This window comes from Larimichthys crocea, chromosome VIII (genome assembly GCF_000972845.2).
Source record: "Larimichthys crocea isolate SSNF chromosome VIII, L_crocea_2.0, whole genome shotgun sequence".
NCBI lineage: Eukaryota > Metazoa > Chordata > Actinopteri > Sciaenidae > Larimichthys > Larimichthys crocea.
The window spans coordinates 13,647,581-13,669,807 of record NC_040018.1 but is presented as its reverse complement, the minus strand read 5'-3'; the positions used below and the strand labels follow the sequence as shown (position 1 = coordinate 13,669,807).

Sequence of the window (22,227 nt, the reverse complement as noted above, 5' to 3'; positions counted from 1 at the left end):
TATTGCATGTCCCATATCGCAGTCATGTCACAGTCCTCTTTTGTTCACACATAGAATAAAAAATTTAGTGCGCACAGCACGTTAGTTTGCAGTGAATCTCTTTGTTGCACCACTTGCCATGTTGGACTTGTCTGTGTGAGCTTGGGCATGAATATTGGTGTTGTTAAAGGTACAAGTGTGTAGGAGTATTTTGACATAGTTTTGTGGAGCACCAATTAAAGGCGATGTGCAGGTTCCAATTTAGCATTCGATTAGCTTCTGCGCACTGCCTGTGCACAAATGGCACATATTGTGTTATTTCCCGACTTCATTATGCCGGGAAAAAATGCTTTTAACTTTCACATATTTGATGAATAAAATCAAAATAGGTGAAATCTCTATTTATACATAATTAAACCCTGATACATTTCAGGCTGAACACATACAGCAAAAGTATTGTTTTAATTAACGTGGTGAGGCATTTACTCTTGACTTGTAAGAACAGTTGTTTAGAATAAAATAATAAATTATGACATGCTTAAAGACGTTTTAATACTTGACTGTACTGCAGGATTTTCCAAATCAAAATTTCTTTCTCATGACTACAGTACAGTACATTTTTCACACACGGCAGCTTTTAAAAAAAAATGACTCCAAACAGTTTTCAGTTAAATGTTGACATTATACCTGAGAAACTGTTTAGATGAAGACTGAGCAGCTGGCTGTGCTTATACAGTCCGTTGTGTGTGCCTCTGTGTATTTTTTATTTCATTCCACGTCCACCTGTGTGTGTGTGTGTGTGTGTGTGTGTGTGTGTGTGTGTGTGTGTGTGTGTGTGTGTGTGTATAAATGTGCTTCAGCATGCACATGTGCACATTCAGGTGTGTTGTGTGCAGGAGAAGCAGATGTTGTGTTCGACACTGTAGATGCTGCATTTAGTCTGTATTATGAACATGATGATTAGCATCCCCTAGACCCAACACCGTGGCATTGCAGTCTGCTCATTTTTTACTGTGCTCTATATTGTGCTGTTAGTCTTCTGGTGTTGCTCATTCAGGAACAGATATAGCAAATGTTATGGATTGTTCTCCATATAACAGTGTGGCTATGTAGATTTAATATTAGCTGTGGTTAAAGTTGAAATTGCATGCTTATGGTTAGTTAGAATCAAATTATTCAAGTTTATGTTATTGTTACTCCAAACTGGGCGACATTCAGTGCAGTGGTGATTTGTTATTGCTTTTAAACCCTGAGTAGTATGAGAAATCAGGAGACAGAGCAGTGAAAATGTTTACATATTCATATCACGTCCTTTGAGTGCTTGTCATCCCTCAAATTGTAATTCCTTTTGTCTTTGAAGATAATAGGCCATAAATTGTCCTTGTTTGTGAGCCAACTCCCTGAAAGCTCAGTGTTTATGAGTTTTACCACGGGGTGTCTAATGGCAAAGCACCAGCAACGTGTCTGTGAGCGTCCTGTAAAGGTGAACGCCATGTCATCCTATTGTTTAGTGTCCTGAAGATGAATAAATTAACATCTTCTCTCAAGTCCTTAATCTCTGATTTGGCTTTCTTGCAACCACTCTGTTAGGCTGCATAACGCCGTCACAACAGAGCAGATTTGGCCTTCATAAATAAAAGGAAATTATTTCATATGTAGATTCAGTATCAGGTTTTTAGTTCAGTATTTCAGTATTTCTTGTATTTCTTTTATTTAATTATTGCAGAATAATTACCTGAGAAATATAGAAGGAAATGGAACACTGCTCTTTATTGCTCTGGGCTCTGACATCAGGTTGTAGATTAGGAATTGGAAAAAGAAAAGACAATATTCGGAGACTGTTAGCATAGCATTAAAAGAGAATGAGTTGTAGCACTGTGGGAGTTGAATCATCTCCATATTAATGGCCAACTTATAGAGGGAATAGAGGTTAGTATTTTATACATTGCAAGGAGAAGAGCGGCGTCAGAAGCACAGCAAAGTGTCAAGGTGAAAGGCTCTAGGAAGTTGGGGATCAGAGGGCAGACTTTTTAGAAAGTGTACCTCTGAGGATCCTAGAGTTTCAACATGCAGAGGAATTGTGGGCTGAGCCTAAGTTTAAAGTGATTGGCAGGCTGTGGCTGTTCTGGGCAAAGTGACAGCAAAGTTCTGCAGCCTCGCTGGCGTGGACGGACTGGATGATAGGTTATGTTTTGTTTTTTTTTTACAACCGGAGGCCTGAAGCTGCCATGGCGAGACAGGAACTGTGGTAATGAGGGGGCAGAGGCTCCGGAGATGATGAGGACCCCATGTCAGTCAGTAGGAGGGGAATTCCCCTCCAAAACACCAGGAATCTTTTTCCCATCCTCCACTTCCTTACATATTGTTTACTGTAATTCACATTTTAGAATATGGGTACCTCACCGAGGACAAAGCAGATTAATGGCAGCTGTGATTGCACCCCTGGAATATTTCAATGACAGATGACCCATCGTGGATAATTCAGTCAGTGCTGTGTCAGTCACTCTGTCCAGCAGCCATCTTTTTCCTCTTAAAAGCACAACAAGGCTGTGATTGCTCCAGAGACTGGTGCAGTGTGCTGTCAGCCCCTTTGCTGCTTAAATAATACAGTCCAGCTATGAGAGGTGAGACAAGGTGCCAAAGTCCAATTCACTTACGGGACTCGACAGCACAAAAGCCTCTGGTTTACGGAAAAGGGGCATGAATTAATAATCACCTAATTGACTCTTAGTTTTTTTTCTCCACTCTTGCTCTGCCTTTTGTGCTTTCAAATAAAAGCCCACCCTGTGTATCTGTCAGAGGAGGTTTGGTGTGGATAGGGTCGCTGTGTCTAATAACCAGGCAGAAGAGGTCAGGGTAACAGACAGACTCCTGACAGACATTAAGGTCACTGTCAATGTGGAAGCCCGCAGGCCCCTATTGGTCTCTGTGGAGGACTACTTGTTAGCAGGACAAGGATTGTTAATCTAACTAGTCTCTGAGGTGAAAATACAGAAATAAACTGCAGTTTTAGGTATTTTTGAAGTATTGTTACACTTGAAGTTCACTTAAAAAGTTGCACTACTGTCGCACAGAGCCTTGTGATAAAGTAATATAATATCTATTAGAGAGAAAACAACTGAAATTGTTTCACTTCTTTTTGTGTGCTCTCTCAATTGTCCCACCGGTATAACAAACCAGGCCTCATCTCCAGTTGTTGTCAGCTATTTCTGACATCCACATGTTTTTGGTCACTGGTTCTGATAACCTGCACGTAATGTGGATTCATGTTCTCACCTGTGCCCATCTATGCTCGGACATGTGTCCAATCTGCCACGTTAGACTGTACCTAAAGACAAAATCAAAAACTGTTCTCTCTCTTTCATTCCCGGCTTTTCAATGTTTCGGTCATTTTTTCATCACCCTTGACAAGGAAAAACAGGATACAGTAGCTGGACATTAGTCATGGTGCCGGTGATGGTGTCAGGGTGTGGGATTCTTAAGAGAAGGCGATTGATCAGATTTATGGAGTCCTAATTGGCCGTGACGAGAAAGACTGCGTCTGAATAAGCTTCCCCTCCGTCTGTCCCCCTCTCTCTCACACTCACACATACACACAAACCTAGAACAACCTGAGCTAGAAAGTCGGTTTGGGCCCTTCCATTGTAGCACTACAGTGCCTCAGCACGAACAACCACTTGTTTAATCTCTCTGGTGCTTATTGAGTAATTGTGAACTATACTTATCATTAATAGTGTTTATCCTCTTAATCAAGACGCTGCGAGGGTACTTATGTGTACTTAATTAACGCTTACTTTCTGTACTGTATGTATGCACTTTATAGTTGCGGCACAAGCTCTGCGTTAACCGCCCTTATGCACATGAATTGGCATTAAAAATGATATTTTATACTTCTTTTCAAATCCAATGCAGTTGAAGGTAGCATGTGCCTAAAATGTTATGATTTGATAAAAGTATAGAAAAAATGGTAGAACAAAGCCAAGATGCACAGATGAGTGTTTTCTAACTAACTCAATAGGTCAACTGAAAGAGAAAAGACTTCACTGAATGGAATTCAGACCTCTTAATTTACATAAACTTATATTTAGAATATATATATTGGCATGGTTGCCCATAAAAAGTGAGCAACCATATTGTTGAAGTAAGGATGACCACGGATGGACTGTCCTTGCTTTCCTCAAGAGATGTGTTCAGGAGGAAGTAGGAGTGGACTGAAGTGGAGGTGGAGGAGGAATTGGTGAGGACAGTGCCATGACTGAGAGGTTAATGTCAGGGAATGGGAGGTTCCTTTTGTTTAACATTCCCTTTGTTTATTGGCGGATGTGTTTAATAGGATTGACTGTGACTGGACCTTAATAGGGCCTCCCTGGCTGGTCCCGGTGTCTCTGGGAGATCTCGCAGGCTGCTCTGTCCAAAGCCAGGTCCCCCACTGGGTAATCAGCTCAACTGCCCTCGTCCTGATTGGATCTGACATCTTAATGTCTGGAACAGGAGCGTGGTCAGCGCTGCTTAACCTGACCCCCTCCACCGAACCACCCCTCCCCTACCAATGCCCTCTGTTCTCAATTTGCCCTTCCAGGACTGTACAAATCAGGCCAAATTTAACTCTTTATGGGTTTGTTAAGGGTTGGCAAGACACTTCCTTAAGTTTCACAGTGGACTCTTTCCACTGGTGACAAAGTATGGTGCTACTGCAGCTCTCCCACACTGGCTCCATGTGGATTTATCTCCTCTGTGAGCCTGTGCTTAAGTGAATGCCGTCTTGTGTGTTACCTCTAGTTCCTCTTTTTCTCTGGAGTAGCTTTTATGAGGTTTGCAGCATGAGGCCTTGCTCATCAGACAAAAAAATAAAAATATTTAATTTAGTTGAAATTGGTGTTGTATGCATTGTAAGGATTCAAAATGGTGAAACACAGAGTATAGGTGAATATAATGGAATTATTTTCAGAGATCGGTAGCTACCCGACAATGACCCTTTTTTTACAATACCACTCACTGAGCAGCAAAGCATGGCTCGTATCCTGAGAATATCCTTCAGTATGACCAATCATCAGCTTGATGCCATTTTGAGCCCATTGGCAAGTTTTTATATTCTGAGTTAAATGAAAGCTTCTTGTTATGCAACCTAGCTTTGAGGAAATATTAAGTTTTTTTCAGGGGTTTGAAAAGAGGTTTTCTAAGCTTGCTGTCCACTTCTTCTTTTTGTCAAGAGTCTACTTACACAGAACTACAACGTTGTAGCTGGTTACAGAAATACCAGCAAAACAGAGAATTTCACTGGCATTCTCCTGCCTATGGAAACAAAGAGCTGAGGAATTTTACGAGTTGGACCAAACTGTAGGCACTGCTTGATTTTAAAAGGAAAAAATTAATTATTTAATTTTTTTCACTTGATCACCCTTCATCACTTAAAATTAATACAAATTTTAACAAGTCTTAACTGTGACTACCGGTCAAAATATAAAATATAGAGTATTTGTCATCTTTCATTTTGGACAAATGGCAGTCAAGTGCACTGTAATATAGCACAGTAATATAAAAATTACAGAAGCAAGTTGTTTTTAAGCTGATGTGGATCTCTTTACGAACTCTTGCTGCATGATTGTGTACCTTGTCTCAAGTTTAGAAATATGGACTGAAAAAAAGTTGCACCCTGTGGCAAATGAATATTTTTATTAGCTGTTTGTGGTGTTGTATGATATCCTGCAAAGCCAACATTGAAAGAGACAGCCCATCAGAGCATGCTGGCTGTGAGTTTCCCTGCAGCAGCAGAGGAAGACAAGTAAAAAATGTGTGGCATTTTTTATGGGTAGACATGAGTTGGATAACAACACGTTCTCTGCACAATTCCCATTAAATGCAGTTATATCACATTTAAGAAAGACATTCCAAAGCCCTTTATCCAGCGTTATTGATTGACCTGCTCCCAGACTGCCAAGTCCTCACCTTGTGTTGACATGTCTGCTCTCTTCTCTTTATCCCTCTGTGTTTGTGTGCGTTTGTGTGAATGTGCGTATGTTCACCAGTGTCTGGCCACTTGGAACGGCACCAGTCAGATTCCCCAGTCCCCTCTAAAAGGCCCTCTTCGCGGTCAGAGACCTCAGAGAGCCCGCTCTCCTCAAAGCGTCCCAGGACAGCTGAGAAGAGTGCTGCGGAGCAGGTGAGAGTTACAAACACGATTCCACACTTCAGATGTTCATAAAACTCTTTGAATTAGGGGATTCATGCTAACGGTTATCTTGTCCTCAATTACCAGGCCCTCATTATGAGCGTGAAACTTACACATCAATTAAAAGAAGAAAATGTAAAATATACTTGTAATAATTTTTGGTTAGTCAGTTACGCAGGCTTCTTTTTCAAATCTACTCAAAATTATTTTAACCTTTCTGCTGCAGTTGCACTGCTAATTGTGTATAAGGTAGAAAATCAATATAGTATTTGACAGATGAGAGCACTTTGAAGTGGGTGCCAAGACTCAGTCGTGCTCAGTATTACACAGTGGTCTGTGATCAGAGAGATATGCCTGCTTGAGGGAAGGGGGCCCCCAGTCTTCCGCCTGATGTACACCTCCTCTTCAAGCAGGCCCACCGTGCTTCAAGCAGGCGCACCCATTTCACCCGATTAACCCTCTGTGGATCTGTTTTTCTCTCCCACTCTCTCTCTCTCTCTTTTCTTTCTCTGTCCCTGTCTCCTCTTTCATCCAGATGTACCAGTGCCCCTACTGCAAGTTCACCAACACGGACCTGAACCGTCTCAGAATGCACGTCATGACGCAGCACTCTGTCCAGCCAATGTTACGCTGCCCATTATGCCAGGACATGCTCAACAACAAGATCCACCTGCAGTTCCACCTCACACACCTCCACAGTGTGGCTCCTGATTGTGTTGATAAGCTTATTGCCACAGTAAGTCCCGTGTTGTGTTCGTATTGTATTCTCAGCCAGCAATGGTTCTGGATCCTTTTCTTTACCAACCTGCATATTTCAAGGTAACTTGATGTTGGCCTGTGTTTTGTTAGATTGGTATGTATTAGCTTGGCTAATACATATTCTTTATTCTGGTCATACAGCACTGTTGCAAATAGAATGCATTAGTACTTGCAATGTAATGCATTATCCAAAGTTTATATATGTAAGAGAATTTCAGTGGAGAAAAGTACAAAAGATCAATTAATTATTGGTCTTGCTGCCTGGATAAGCTGTATTGAAAACATAGCAGCAATCTAAGCTTTGATTCTTATTTCTCGATATATTGTGCCTGTCATTATCTCCATAGTCATTTATACTTTATGGCAAAGGCTAGGAAAACACAGCCATTCCAAGCTGTGCTGTATAGGCACAGCATATTGTTACTAAAACATATTATGGCCAGTCAGAATACAGGGTCTGTGTTAGGTCAAGGACCAGTGTAAGGATTCAGCAATGCCAAGAAGATGAGTCACTCGCTCTTAATCAATCCTACACCCTGGAGTGGCTGGCTAGCTGCGAGAATTGTCATTCCTGTCCTTCCTCTAAATTGCTAACATTCAGTCCTTTATCAAACACAAAGAATGCTGTTAATTGTGGAATAGCTGCAGGCAATCCCATTGGCTCTTTAGAAATGATTGGGCCTTTTTAAGATGCATATTTTTCTGCTCTTTTTCATTGTCTTATTGTGCCAATCATCAGACAGCATTTTTACAGCTCTCTTCTAATCACAGTCCTTTAGGGAGGGGAACTCATAATCTGTTTTTGTATTTTTTTTTTTTTTAATGATTTCAGGATGAGCAGGTCTCTTGGCTCCCAGTTCATTTATTACTACACTGACATTCTTGCCTTGTCTATGATCACCTGTGTGCGAGTCAAAACAAAGCTTTTATTATGAATATGTTAAAATAATTGAGACACAGATTAATCCAGATTTAATGAACCGTTTCCCTGCTTCATGAAATTCAAGCAAAGGCAATGGAAATGTTATCACTCTCTGCAAATCAGGCCAAAATCAAGTCTCATACAGAAAATGCAAATATTTATAGACTGTGTAGAAAACAAAACACTGTACTAACATTTTTTGTCAATGCTTAGGCCCACCTCTACAGGAAATAAGATGCAGAATCTGTGGTGTTTGTAACTTGAGTCCTGTAATATCTGACTCTCAAGTCCTGAAGTTAGATTTATATCAGCTGCAATGCACTGGTGCACCCTTTTCTGCCTAGAGAGAATACTTTCTTTGCTACCTTTAATGCTCATCAAGGGGAAATAAAATTTTATTTGCCCTGTTTTCTTATAAATCACTGAGCAAATCTTTGTTCTGTTCTATGCTGTGAAGCTAAATAGCTTGCCGGACAATCACCGAGTAAAACATTGCTCTGTCTGCTGCCTCCCCATCTTCATCCCCCATCTAGAAAGTAAATGGCAAACGCATTAGTATGGTAGACAGCAATATTTATTTCTTTTATAGAGGTAGTAATGTACTGAACCACTACAAGAGGGCTGTGATAGAACAGAAGTAATATAACACACATTAAAGCTAGCACCTTTTTATAACTGGTGAATGCAGATGGAAAGGTACTTTATCCTTTTCACATGTCTAAGGAGAGGAGCCTAATTAATTCTGAAATAGGTGACTTTTATTTCTTGCCAAGCATGCATAATGATGCGTTCACTCCGCCACCCTTCATCCACCTATCTTCTTTGCACTCCTCCCTTCTTTCCTTTACACCCCATGTCTCTTATGCCTCTCTGTCTCATATACAGTAAAGTGTATATATATATTTAAATATATATAAAATATACACACACTCCTCCAGTCCTCCCTCTCTCACTCTATGTCTAATTTTCTGTCTGTGTAAGATAGGGGTAATGAAAATAATTGTGCTTCATTAATTCTGAGTCTGGCTGGATGATAGCCATTTTGAACTATGTTTGCCAATTAGGCGGTCCAAATTAAAAGTGACCTTGGGATACTCCACTCTTTCCACTAATCGCCTAATGAAGCAGTTGTCTAGAAACAGTCCACTTTGTAATGTAAATTATAGCTTTTTTTTTTTGTTTTGTTTTGTGACTTTCCTTGCCGTTTGTATTAATTTTCCACTTTTAATTTGGTAGAGACTTGGAGGTAACAAAAACAAAGCTGTTAAATTTGTGACCACACTAACCATATAGTGCTATACTTTATTATGGAAAGTGTTAACTGTTCTACTTAACCTTGAAACTCCTGTTGCTGCTGGAGGATGATTCTACTCTATTTGTATCTGGCCTACAGGCTATATGACATGCTACAGTACACTGTGTTATCACTCTGCCTATTAGAGGAATAATTAGAAAGCATATGGTACATATGGTAAATGAAGCAAAGCATCAGCCATACAGATCTGACACTGCACAATCTTACATTTCTATAAAAGTTCCACCAAGTTATATAAATAACTGTAAAATATTAATATTATATTACAATATTAATTATTTCTTGATTGCTAAACTGAGATGAAGCATGGAGAAGGAGGGTGAAAATGTGATAAAGGTCCCCATCAAGAATCAAACCTGGGATGTCTTTTAAATTGGAAGTGACTTATATTTTCTGCATTATTTGAAAGGACAACCTATAAGTATTAAGGCTTAGATTGAAAGGTTAAAAGAGTCTTAAAATTTAGATTTAGCAGCAAAACAGTGGGGACACGGTGGGGTGGTGTGAATAGGTAGTAGATTGGAGCTGATTACTCTGTTTGTGAAGTTAATTTGAAGGAAGGTGAAAAACAGAGGGCCCCATCTTCCAACCTCACCCAGTTTCAACCAGTGATTAATGTTAAATAGGGAACTGTTAATGATGAATTTTCAGGTTTTGGGGTTAAGAGGCTATCAGAAGGAGAAATAGAGGGAGAGATGGGCCAAAGCAGCAGGGATAAACAGAGGTTGCTGTCATATACACATGACCGACTCCAGTCTTTTAAAAGTAGGGAGAACCTAGGTTCCTCTCTGTAGTTTTTCAATCAATACCTATTCGTCCTTGAAATCTTCCAATTAGAAAAGTAAAAAGAGGAAAACTATTTTTTTTTCCAAATTAAAAATGCCCCTTTGTCAGCAATGAAATTGTTTTTCTTTTGATTTTACTGTTTTATTAAGAACATACAGTCTGATTTAGCAATTCTTCTAAAATGGAATCCTTTTTAATTTAATTGGCATTTAAAACTGTGCTAGTGAGAATTCTTAATTTTAGCTTTAGACACCTAAGATGGTTGGATTTAGTGTACCTACTTTCCCCTCTTATTACAGTAGTAATTTTTCAAGAGTTTTTTCATTAGTCCTATTTTATTAGTCCCCCTAATAAACCTTTTTGCTGCCTGAGTTATAGTATAACACAAGGTCCATCATTGTAAGTGGCTGCAGCATGCCAAAGCACAGGACTGTGAAACATCACATTCTGCGCAAAGTAAATGGTATGATTGTGTGTATGCAAGTGTACATATGTGCTTGTTGAGGGATTGATTTGAAAATAGTAACATACAAATGTGTGAGCAAATCAGCATTGACTCTCGAGTTTTATGTTTATTGATAATGATCCTGATCAGTGTTATATAAAAATGTTACAGTTTACATGATTAATCTGTCTAACCCCCTTCCTGCTAACTACTTTGTGTATCCTCTTGTTTGTGTCTGTAGATTTCCTTTAATCATTTCAACTAAAATCTAAAATCGCGTTATCACTCAGCAGATTATTCACGGTAGAATTCCTTTGTGCTTTGTTTTTCCAGGTAACAGCAAGTGAAGTACTGCCAGCAAGCATGTTCATACCTGTACCTAGTCCAGACAGAGAGTCCCAGAGCACCCCTCATGCCCCAGCCAAATCGAACTCTGAAGAAACAAAGAAGCAGACTGGTTAGTATCTGAATCATTATTCAGGTATTTTAGTGTTTTGTTTTGGTAATGGTGTCATTACATTTTTCACAGTAATGAAAGACAATGCACTTGATGTTTCAGCCATCATTCACAACAAGACAACGAAGCCTTGAAATTAGTCATGCTTTTTCATTTTTTCCACATTCTCAAGTGAACTAAATAAATGAGTGCTTTAAAGTCTTTTTTAACACGTCTGTGAAAACAATTAAATATCACAAATATAGGCACCTGATGATTGCTCTCTTATTTTGGCTTATCTATTGACAGAATCATCAGAGGCTGATCCAGAGAAGGGGGTGTCCCTTCCTACAGAAATAGCTGAAGCTCGCAAGTCACCTCTGGAAGACCAACAATCAGAAAGGGATGACGCCACAGGGTTCCTGTGCTGGAAGAAAGGCTGTAATCAAGTGTTCAAATCCTCCAACTCCCTCCAGATGCACTTCAATGAAGTTCATAACAAAAGGCCCCAGTTGCCTGTTTCAGATCGCCATGTCTACAAGTACCGCTGTAACCAGTGTAGCCTGGCCTTCAAGACTGTAGAGAAACTTCAGCTCCATTCACAGTACCATGTGATCAGGGCAGCCACCATGTGCTGCCTCTGCCAGCGAAGCTTCAGAACACTACAGGCCTTGAAGAAACATTTAGAAACCAGCCACTTGGAGCTGAGTGAAGCTGATATCCAACAGCTTTATGGGGGCTTATTGATGAATGGTGACATTATGGTAATGGCTGACCCATCCCTTGGTGAGGAGCCTGGAAGTCTTGGAGAAGATGACAAAGAGGGAGATGAAAGTGACCCAGAGGAAAAACAAAGCCCAACGGGCAGTGACTCTGGATCACTGCAGGAAGATTCTGGATCTGAACCTAAACGTGCTTTGCCATTCAGAAAGGGGCCCAACTTTACTATGGAGAAGTTCTTGGATCCATCTCGTCCTTTCAAGTGCACTGTATGCAAAGAGTCTTTTACACAGAAGAACATTCTTCTGGTTCACTATAACTCTGTCTCCCACCTGCACAAGGTGAAGAGGGCTCTCCAGGAGTCCACTACTGGTCAGCCTGAGCCTACCAGCAGCCCCGACAACAAGCCATTCAAGTGCAGCACTTGTAACGTGGCATATAGCCAAAGTTCTACTCTGGAGATCCACATGCGCTCTGTTCTACACCAGACCAAAGCTAGGGCAGCCAAGCTTGAAGCAGCAGGAGGGATCACTAGCTCTGCAAGTGCTACTGGTTTAAGTGGTGGGGGGTCCAGTATCAGCACTTCAACATCTAGTCCAAGCCCAGCCAGCAACTCAACTACTAGCTCTACCAACCACAGTTCATCTGGGTCTCAAACAGCTCAGAGTGTTCTGGGAGGAAACCACACGAGCCAGACTCATAGCATTGAAAGTATAGGAAATTCTTCAGTGAGCTGCCATTCCTCACCATCTGAGAACCACGAAGGAAAAAAGTCCAAATTTTCAGACATGCTATCTGCTAGGGGTCAGCAACAACAGCAACAGCAACAGCAACAGCAACAGCAACAGCAACAGCTCCAGCAACAGCAGCAATTGGCCCAAGCTCAAGCCCAAGCTCAAGCCCAGCTTCAGCAAGAGCTCCAGCAGCAGGCTGCTCTTTTACAATCACAGCTATTTAACCCAGCACTTCTGCAGCACTTCCCAATGACAACTGACGCACTTCTCCCCCTGCAGCAGCAGCAGTTGCTATTCCCTTTCTACATCCCTGGAGCAGAGTTTCAGCTGAACCCAGAGATCAGCCTTGGTAACTCCCTTGGCCTAGCAGGATCCTCCACCTCCTCACTGTTGGAAGAGCTAAAAAACTCAGCCCAGCAGGCCCAGCAGAGTTGCTTGCAGCAGCAACTGATGCACCACCACCTTCAGCAACAACATCAACAACAACAGCAGCAGCAGCAACAGCAGCAGCAGCAACAACAACACCAACAACAGCAACAACAGCAGCAGCAGCAGCAGGCTCAGGGGCAGATGGCATTGCTGCAGCAGAGTGCATCTCTCCTCCAGCATGCTGAAAAAAAGCAGAGACATTCCTCCTCTCAGAATGAGAAAGACAGAGAAATACAAAGAGAGAAGGACACAAATGAAAAAAATGAGGAATATGTTAACAAAGATTCGATGGAAAGCAAGTCAAAAGAAAAGAAGGACATCCAGCATATTTCAATAAACATAAACCACGATAGTAGCCTGCCTCCACCAAGGATTGCTTCAGATGCTCGAGGAAATGCAACTAAAGCCCTGCTGGAAAATTTTGGGTTTGAGTTAGTAATTCAGTACAATGAAAATAAACAGAAAGCTCAGAAAAAGACAGCTGGACCTACGGGATCAAGTGGTCCAGGTGGGATAACAAGAGTGGTGGACCCCATTGAGGGATTAGAGAAACTGGAATGTGAAGCCTGTGGCAAGCTGTTTTCAAACATACTGATTCTAAAGAGTCACCAGGAGCATATCCACCAGGCTTTCTTTCCATTTCGATCCCTTGAGAGATTTGCCAAGGAATACAGAGAGCATTATGATAAACTCTATCCACTGAGACCCCCTACACCAGAGGCTGCTCCGGCTCCTCCACCACCTCCTCCTCCACCTCCACCTCCTCCACCACCCCAAAGAGCTCCCACACCAAATATTCCCGTCTCTGCTGCCTCGCTCACACCTCCAACCGTACCTACACCACAGCCTCAAGTTTCAATGGCGCAGATTCCCATGCCAATGGATTTGCCCCTCTTCTCGCCACTGATGATGCAGCCCATGTCTCTCCAGTCCTTGCCCACTCAGTTGACTCCCCAGTTACCTTCTGTTGAGCCAAGCCTGGCCTCAGATCTGGCCCAGCTCTATCAACAACAGCTCACACCAGCCATGCTACAGCAGCAGCAGAACAAGAGGCCACGGACACGCATCACAGATGACCAGCTTAGGGTCCTGCGACAGTACTTTGATATCAACAATTCACCAAATGAGGAGCAGATTAAAGAGATGGCAGACAAGTCAGGGCTGCCACAAAAAGTCATAAAGCACTGGTTCAGAAACACCCTTTTTAAAGAGCGGCAGCGTAACAAAGACTCACCATACAATTTTAATAATCCACCAACAACAACTCTTGAAGAAACAAAGATTGACTCTAAACCTCCTTCCCCTGAACCCCAGAAACATGAATTATATGGAAGTAAGAGATCATCCAGGACTAGGTTTACTGACTACCAGCTAAGAGTGCTACAAGACTTCTTTGATGCCAATGCGTATCCTAAAGATGACGAATTCGAACAGCTCTCCAACCTTCTGAGCCTCCCCACACGTGTTATTGTTGTGTGGTTCCAAAATGCACGCCAGAAGGCAAGGAAGAATTATGAAAACCAGGGTGAGGGCGCAAAAGAAGGTGAAAGACGAGAATTGTCAAATGACCGCTATATTCGCACTTCAAATCTGAACTACCAGTGCAAGAAATGCAGTCTGGTTTTCCAGCGTATATTTGATCTAATAAAACACCAAAAGAAGCTGTGTTACAAAGATGAAGATGAGGATGGACAGTATGACAGCCAAAATGAGGATTCACTGGATCTTTCCAATGAATGTTATACTCCCTCTGGATCTTCCTGTCACACCCCAATGCCCTCCTCTTCAAGTCTCTGCCCACTTCCACCCTCCACTTCAGCATTCTCACACCTCCCATCCACTGAGAAAGAGGAGGCATCACCAGCAACCACCTCAAACCCCTATGATGAGAAACCCAAGCAGTTACCAGACATTTCTGCTGATCCACGAGAAAACCTAACCTCTATTAAGCAGGAAGTTGTGCATCAACCCCAGTCTGAGGCACAGCACCATAGACCTCAAAGAGAAGAGAAGATTCAGACTATTTCCAAGTCCATTAAACATTCATCTCCTCCTTTCTCTCAGCAACAACAGCAGTGTGGTCCCTCAGCCTCTCAGACAAGCCAGGCCTCATCACAAAGCTCTCACATGAGCCTCAATGCACACCTGACCTCTGCCACACAACAACTGGCACAACAGATGATCCCATATCAGTGTGAGCAGTGTAAGATCGGCTTCCCTTCCTTTGAGCACTGGCAGGAACACCAGCAATTACACTTCCTTTCTGTGCAAAATCAATTCATTCACCCTCAATTCCTCGACCGTCCAATTGACATGCCTTTCATGCTATTTGATCCCAGCAATCCCCTCCTGGCAAGTCAGTTACTCTCTTCGGCAATGCCACAGATTCCCAGCAGCTCTGCCACCTCTCCGTCCACCCCCACCTCCACCATGAACTCCCTGAAGAGGAAGTTAGAGGAGAAAGCTGGCACTAGCCCAGGTGAGAATGACAGCACAAATAGTGGAGAAGAGCCACAGAGAGACAAGCGGCTCAGAACCACCATCACACCTGAGCAGCTAGAGATCCTTTATCAGAAGTATTTATTAGATTCAAATCCTACACGTAAAATGCTTGATCACATTGCTCATGAGGTGGGATTAAAGAAGAGAGTAGTGCAAGTCTGGTTCCAAAATACCAGAGCTAGAGAGAGAAAAGGCCAATTTAGAGCAGTAGGCCCAGCTCAGGCTCATCGTAGGTGCCCTTTTTGTCGTGCTCTTTTTAAGGCAAAAACTGCGCTTGAGGCACACATTCGCTCTCGTCACTGGCATGAAGCCAAACGTGCTGGATATAATTTAGCTCTCGCTGGTATGTTACCTGAACAGGAGGGTATGCAAATAAAAATGGATGCTCTAGACACAGCGAGTTACTCCCAAATGGCCCCATCGAACAGTGACGGACAAAGCTCCTCTATGTCCCCAGTGAACAAAAACATGGATTTGTCTCCCAGGGCTCTACTGAGCCCTTCATCCATTAAAGTTGAGGGAATGGAAGATTTTGAGAGTGCCATGGCAAGCATGTCTTCTGTAAACCTCAGCTTTGATCAGAGCAAACTGGATAATGATGACTGCTCTTCTGTGAATACTGCCATCACAGACACAACCACAGGTGATGAGGCCAACGCTGATAATGACAGTGCTGATGCTAAGCACAGCCAAAATAGTGGTGATTACCTGTCTAAGTCCGGGGGCTCAGTCCCCATCCTTGAAAATGATGACCAGATGTCCTCAGGGCTGGTAAGCCCTGCAACAAGCTATTATGCTAAGGACTATGAAAATGAACATATGATTGACCACAGTGAGACATCCAGCCTTGCTGACCCCTGCTCACCAAGTCCTGGAGCCTCAGGTACCAGGAGCATTGACAGTGGTGATCGGCCTGGCCAAAAGCGCTTCCGAACCCAGATGACTAACCTCCAGCTGAAAGTGTTGAAATCCTGTTTTAATGACTACAGGACTCCTACTATGCTGGAATGTGAGGTACTTGGCAATGATATTGGACTTCCAAAGAGAGTGGTTCAGGTGTGGTTTCAAAATGCCCGTGCCAAGGAGAAAAAGGCAAAGCTCAACATGGCCAAGCACTTCGGAATAAATCAGACATCCTACGAGGGGCCGAAGACTGAATGCACTTTGTGTGGTGTCAAGTACAGTGCTCGCCTTTCTGTTCGTGATCACATTTTCTCCCAGCAACACATCTCAAAGGTGAAGGATACCATTGGCAGCCAGATAGATAAGGAAAAAGAATACTTTGACCCAGCCACTGTCCGCCAACTTATGGCCCAGCAAGAGATGGACCGCATTAAGAAGGCCAATGAAGTTTTAGGACTGGCACAGCAGCAGGCCATGCAGCAGCAGGGGATGTTTGATAACCCTGCAATGCAGGCTCTGAATCTCCAGTCAGCCTATTCAAATCTACAAGGCATCCCACCTGTCCTTTTGCCAGGGGTTGGCAGCCCCTCTCTCTCCAGCTTTAACTCATCTAATTCAGGTACGTCATCATTTGATATTCATTCACTGATATACAGACAAAATTTGAGGTGCAGAGTTGAAGATGTTTTTTTCAACTGAACTATAACTTATTCCAGTCATCACATCACATATACTTAAGTGTCAAAGTAGTAATAGTGACAATGCAACACTAGAACACAACTTTTATACTCTTCAACTCGTCTTCTAATTTTTCTCCCTATCAACATTTCTGTCACAGTTACTTTTTTTACTTTGGCACAACTACTGTAGAATGTGTTACATAATGTAATATGCTTTTGCCACCATTGGCATATGCCACGTACAAGTACAGAATTTACCGTAACACTCAGTTGTTAGACCCACAATGCCACGATAGCACACAACTCACTCTTATACCATATAATGAAGTAACTCCTTTTTGTTGTAGTTAAATGATACTACAGAAATATATACCCATATACCTATTAATTCTTAAATTTCTGTCTCTATTTGAAACAATTCCAGCTTTAACTCCTCCAAAACCTTCAAACCTCCTGAACATGCCTGGTGCCAGTGTTCCCTCACCTAGCCTCCCCACATCTGGATTGCCCAACAAGCCTCCCTCCTCATCGTCTCTTGCTGCATCCAGCCCAGCCCAGACCAACACATCTGCTTCCCACTCAAGTCCCACCTCTACATCCACCTCCACTTCCTCAACCACCCAGTCCAGCTCTCGACCTGAGCCCCCCAAAGAACGTGATGCTGAGAGGGTAAGAGAGAAGGAGAAGCCCAAGGAAAAGACAGAGAAGCCCCCAACCCCGTCGTCAACTGGAAGCACCCCTGCCCCTTCCACTTCTGCTGCCAGTGCCAAGAAAGAGAAACCAGACACAGCTGTGCCGGCCACCTCTATGCCTACACCTGGCATGGAGTACGTGGTAGACCCTGCTCAACTTCAGGCCCTGCAGGCTGCATTGGCATCTGACCCCACAGCTCTCCTCACAAACCAGTTCCTGCCCTACTTCATGCCTGGCTTTTCCCCATATTACACCCCACAGATCCCTGGAGCTCTACAAGGGGGCTACCTGCAACCAATGTATGGTATGGAAAGTCTCTTCCCTTACAACCCAGCATTGTCACAAGCACTGATGGGCCTGTCTCCAGGGTCCCTGCTGCAGCATTACCAGCAATATCAGCAGAGCTTGCAGGAGGCACTACAGCAGCAGCAGCGGCAGCTTCAACAGATCCAGCAACCCAAGGCGAGCCAAACTCCAGTTCCCCCACAAACCTTGGGGGATCGCAAAGAATCTGCCAAAGATCCAGTGAAAACAGAGGAGCAAAAGGGCAACCCCCATAGTGAACACCCCACTTCCTCCTCATCCTCTTCCTCCTCCTCTCATAATAAAGTACCCTCTGAGCAGAACGAGATGGATGGCAAAGCTGTGGACCCCCATCTAGACCAGTACATCGTCCCCAAGGTGCAGTATAAACTGGCATGCCGCAAGTGTCAAGCAGTTTTCACCAAGGAAGAAGCGGCTATTACCCACCTTAAATCTAACTGTTTTTTCGGTCAGTCTGAGGCAAACCTGCAAGAGATGTTGCTGCGTGTCCCCAGTGGCGTAGGCGCAGGGGCTGGAAGTCTCTATGACTGCCTGGCTTGTGACACTACGTTGGATGGGGAGAAAGCACTCAGTCAACACCTGGAATCGGCATTGCACAAACACAGAACAATCAAGCGATCAGCCAGAAATGCCAAAGAGCACGCTACTAGTTTATTACCTCACTCTTCAGCCTGCTTCCCCAATCCTAACACCGCATCTACCTCGCAGTCTGCCACTCATCCCATCAGCAGCCCCCCTACCCCGCCAACAACATCAGCCACCATGCCATCTTCTGCTGTCTCCTCTTCCCTGTGCTCCTCCTCTACTACCCCACTCAACACCACAGCTGCCGGCAAACCATGGCCCCAGGCCCCTTTCTCCAGAGCTTTAGCTGGGAAGCCCAATGCCAGTCCCTCCTCTTCTTCCTCCTCTTTTCCTCCAATGTCCTCACCTTCAACGGTTACCTCAAGTTCATTGAGCACCTCAGGAGTTCAGACCTCGATACCAACAGACGTCTTTACCGACGAGTCTGACTCTGACAGCAGTCAGAAGTCAGCAGACAGGCTGGGCAGGACGGCGGAGGAGCCGCAGCAGCCTGGCTTTGTCAAAGACAGTAGTAGTTGTAGTAGTAATCTTGCTAGTGTAGGAACAGACTCCATCAGATTGTAAAAGAGCTTTCAGTGATGGACAATATTTAAAAAACACAAAAAAAGACAAAAAAAAACACAAATGGAAAAAACATAAAAAGCAGCAATGTTAAAAATACATTAAAAGTATACAAACCAATTTCAGAAAAAGATGTGTAAAGACTAACTGCAATTCCAAAGCTTGTAACCAAAAATTTAAATGTTAGTGGATTGTTTTCCCATATCAACATGCTGGTTTTGGTTTTGTTTTGTTTTTTTGTTTTTGTTTTACTCAACTGAAATACATGCATACTAATATATGAGAATAGAAAAGATCGCTGCAGTTATGTTTTGGGTATTGGTAGAGGAATGCTGTACTGTATGGCAATGGACTGCCTCAAAGTTGACAAATGGCCCAAGAACCCTTTTGAAGAAATCCGCGTCAACAAGCTGTCCCTTTGTTTTGTAATAATTTCTACTTAATAGCACAGTCACAAAAAGCCAGTATGTACTGTATGGGAGAATAGTCTATCAGTTTTCTTGCTATTTAAGCATTCAGATACCAATGGCTTGCAAAAGTAAAAGAATAATGTAATGTCTATTTTATTCTCAGGTCAACAGCTCACAGATGTTTTTTCTGTTACAGAAATCCATGTTTTACACCTTTTGTTTCCAACAGGAGATGATCTTTTTTTTCTTTTTTCTTTTAGAACTTAATTTGATAACAGAAAGTTTTAAGTTAAATGAAATTTTTAATAAGGCATTGTTTCTGGGCATTCAAAAAGGGTAAATGATTTGCTGATTTTGACATTAGAAATCCTTTTAAAACGGGGAGGGGGGGGATCACAATCCCATTATACCCAGACAAGGAGAGCATTGCAGACATAATAACGGGCGATAAAAAGAGTTTTGATTAAAAAAAAAAAAAAACAACCTTCTGTATTTATGATAGATATGAACATTTTTGGTGTTAAGTAGATTGTTGCATTGGAAATGAATTTAAACAGTATGGTAGGTTGAAAAAAACTTTGTGTACATTTAGCTTTTGTATTGTCCAACTTTAAGACGCTTCATTTGATGTTGTCTTGGTCATTCCGATAGACTAGATTATGGACAGGTAATTTATCTCAACTTTATTTCTGTCTTATTCTTAACTTCTTGGGAAACATTCACCCAAATGCCCCTCCTGACAAGGCAGGATCCTCTTTTAGAATTATTTAAATTTTATGGTTTGGTTGGTATTGCACTAACCAAAACAGAAAAGATCCTGGGTGAAATATTGAAAGTTTTATTTTATTTAATTTTTGTGTTACCTTTGTGCACTTATCACTGTCTGACTCCTTTCACTCTACTTGTTCCTCTCTTCGCACTTATTTTTCTCTGCTCTCCTGTGTTTGTAGATATGTACACTACAAAGCAGGTCTTTTGTTCTTCATGTAGTGTGGCTACAGTCTTTATTTCATTTTGACATTTTTGTTGTCATAAATGAAAATGAAAAAAGAATACTAATAATAATTCTCACGCTTTAAGACAAAAAGAAAATCCAAAGACTAAACACTTTCACCATTGGTGCATAAATATGAGAAAAGAGGCTTCTTTATACTTGAGAATTTGTTGCTGTTTTTAGAGGAAAGAAAACAAAGTTTTAAAAGATAAAGGAGTACGCATCAGAGTTGCCGTTTTTGCTTCTTTGCAAGCAAACAGGTGGCTTTTTTACGTAAATACCAAAAACCAAAAAGGGCCCTTGTCCTTGCATTGTGGAGTAGCACCGTTACAGAGCCATTGCAGTTTGTAAGATAGAGGTTATTAATCTTTGTTTGACTTTTTTGTCACATCCAAATGTCCATTTTTTTAAGAAAATGTATAAGGTCTGGTCTTCAAGGACATACGTTTTGCTGCTAATGTAGAATTTTGAAAGAAAAAAAAAAGAGTACCTAGATGCATGCTCATTTTGCTTTTGGCTAAGCTTTAACTAAAACAAACAATAAACCAATTTCTTGCCTCTGCAACACCTTTTTTTTTTCTTGTTGCAAAAACGGAACTTTGAAGACTGTGAATATATGTTCCAAAGGACATTTTGCTGATTTTCTTTTTGAACAGACCAATGTTTAAAGCCAATGATCTATAACGTTTGTAAAGAACAGTGCATTCCAAATATCACAATGGATTTTTCTTAAGCAAGGACTGATCATATTTCATTTAATTGCTTTTAATTGTCACAATCTATTTTTTTCCTCATTTTTAAAGTGACTGTAAACTGTTGTGTAAATTTTTTTGCATCATTGGTTGCTGAGCAAAGTGACCTCCATATGTCATTTTGTGCTGGCATGGAACATTGCTGAAAATCCCTCCATCCAGTCAAGGTTGTTGCTCACTTGTTAAGCAAGTAATAGTGGTTACCAAAAAATGTATATAATACATCTGGTACTGATGCGTCTCATAGGTTTAGTAACATTTATGCCAGTCAACTTACAACTAGTCTCAGAGGGAAATGATGGCTGTTTTGCTGAGGTGTCGTTGCTGGGAAATCCACCAGTCGCTTGTCCCATGTGTCTGCAGGGTGCCACTTCCACGCATAGATTACAGGTTTTTAAGGGACATCTTCATTCCAAAGCATTATTTCTGGAAAAAGTAGGAGGTTTTTTGAAGATGTCCCTTGATTTCAGATAGCAAGGATGCTTTCATGCCCAAAGAAGTCACCTACTTTATTTTATTGCAATGGAAATGGATGTGCATAGGTACCCCCACCCTCTCACTGATGATCCAATGAACTAAAACTTTTATTTTTTAAACCAAAACCAAGACATATTTAAATTTGTGAAGAACTACTTTTTGGCCACTATTGTATAGCCAATCTATTCGCCCCAATGAATACATGGCACAATCTCAGAAGTGTGTTTAAAGTGCTTCATCTTGCAGAGCAATGTGATTTGGTGTTAATACTACAGCATGCTGTTGAAAGTCAGGAGATTTGGTCTGCAAGCTTGCTATTTCTCTAAAGTCCAGTTCCCTGAAATACTGTTATGTACTTTCTTATTTTGGAAAATTCTTAAGTTGTACAGTTTTGCTCAAATATGTTTGCTTTATTTTAATTTTCAGACAATGTCAGACATGTATTGTTATTTTCTATTTTGTATTTTATTTTTGTTTCTGTATATTACTTTTTATCATAAATTAACACTAGCTTTAATTTGAATTGCTGAAATTGAGAAACGAAAACAAAAACTATGACCTGGCCACTTTATGGTGTGATGATGTTCTTTATATTCATTGTCTCAATGATACTGTTTGCTCTCTTATTTCCAAAGTGTAATCTTTTGGGCTC

The 22,227-nt window shown here is 41.8% G+C and overlaps 1 protein-coding gene across 2 annotated transcripts in view; it reads left to right on the top strand.

Annotated features, from left to right (window-relative positions):
* zfhx3b (zinc finger homeobox 3b) overlaps positions 1-19,633 on the top strand; it is a 328,353-nt gene extending 308,720 nt beyond the window's left edge. Inside the window, exons 12-16 of one of the 2 annotated variants that reach the window (XM_019270499.2) lie at positions 6,006-6,139; positions 6,684-6,884; positions 10,709-10,832; positions 11,121-16,718; positions 17,204-19,633. In XM_019270499.2, coding sequence (XP_019126044.2) covers positions 6,006-6,139; positions 6,684-6,884; positions 10,709-10,832; positions 11,121-16,718; positions 17,204-18,945 — 7,799 coding nt within the window. In that variant the 3' untranslated portion in view covers positions 18,946-19,633. Of the gene's footprint in view, positions 1-6,002; positions 6,140-6,683; positions 6,885-10,708; positions 10,833-11,120; positions 16,719-17,203 lie in introns of both variants that reach the window. The other variant, XM_027281814.1, reaches the window with a different exon arrangement.
* The last annotated feature ends 2,594 nt before the right edge of the window (positions 19,634-22,227 follow it).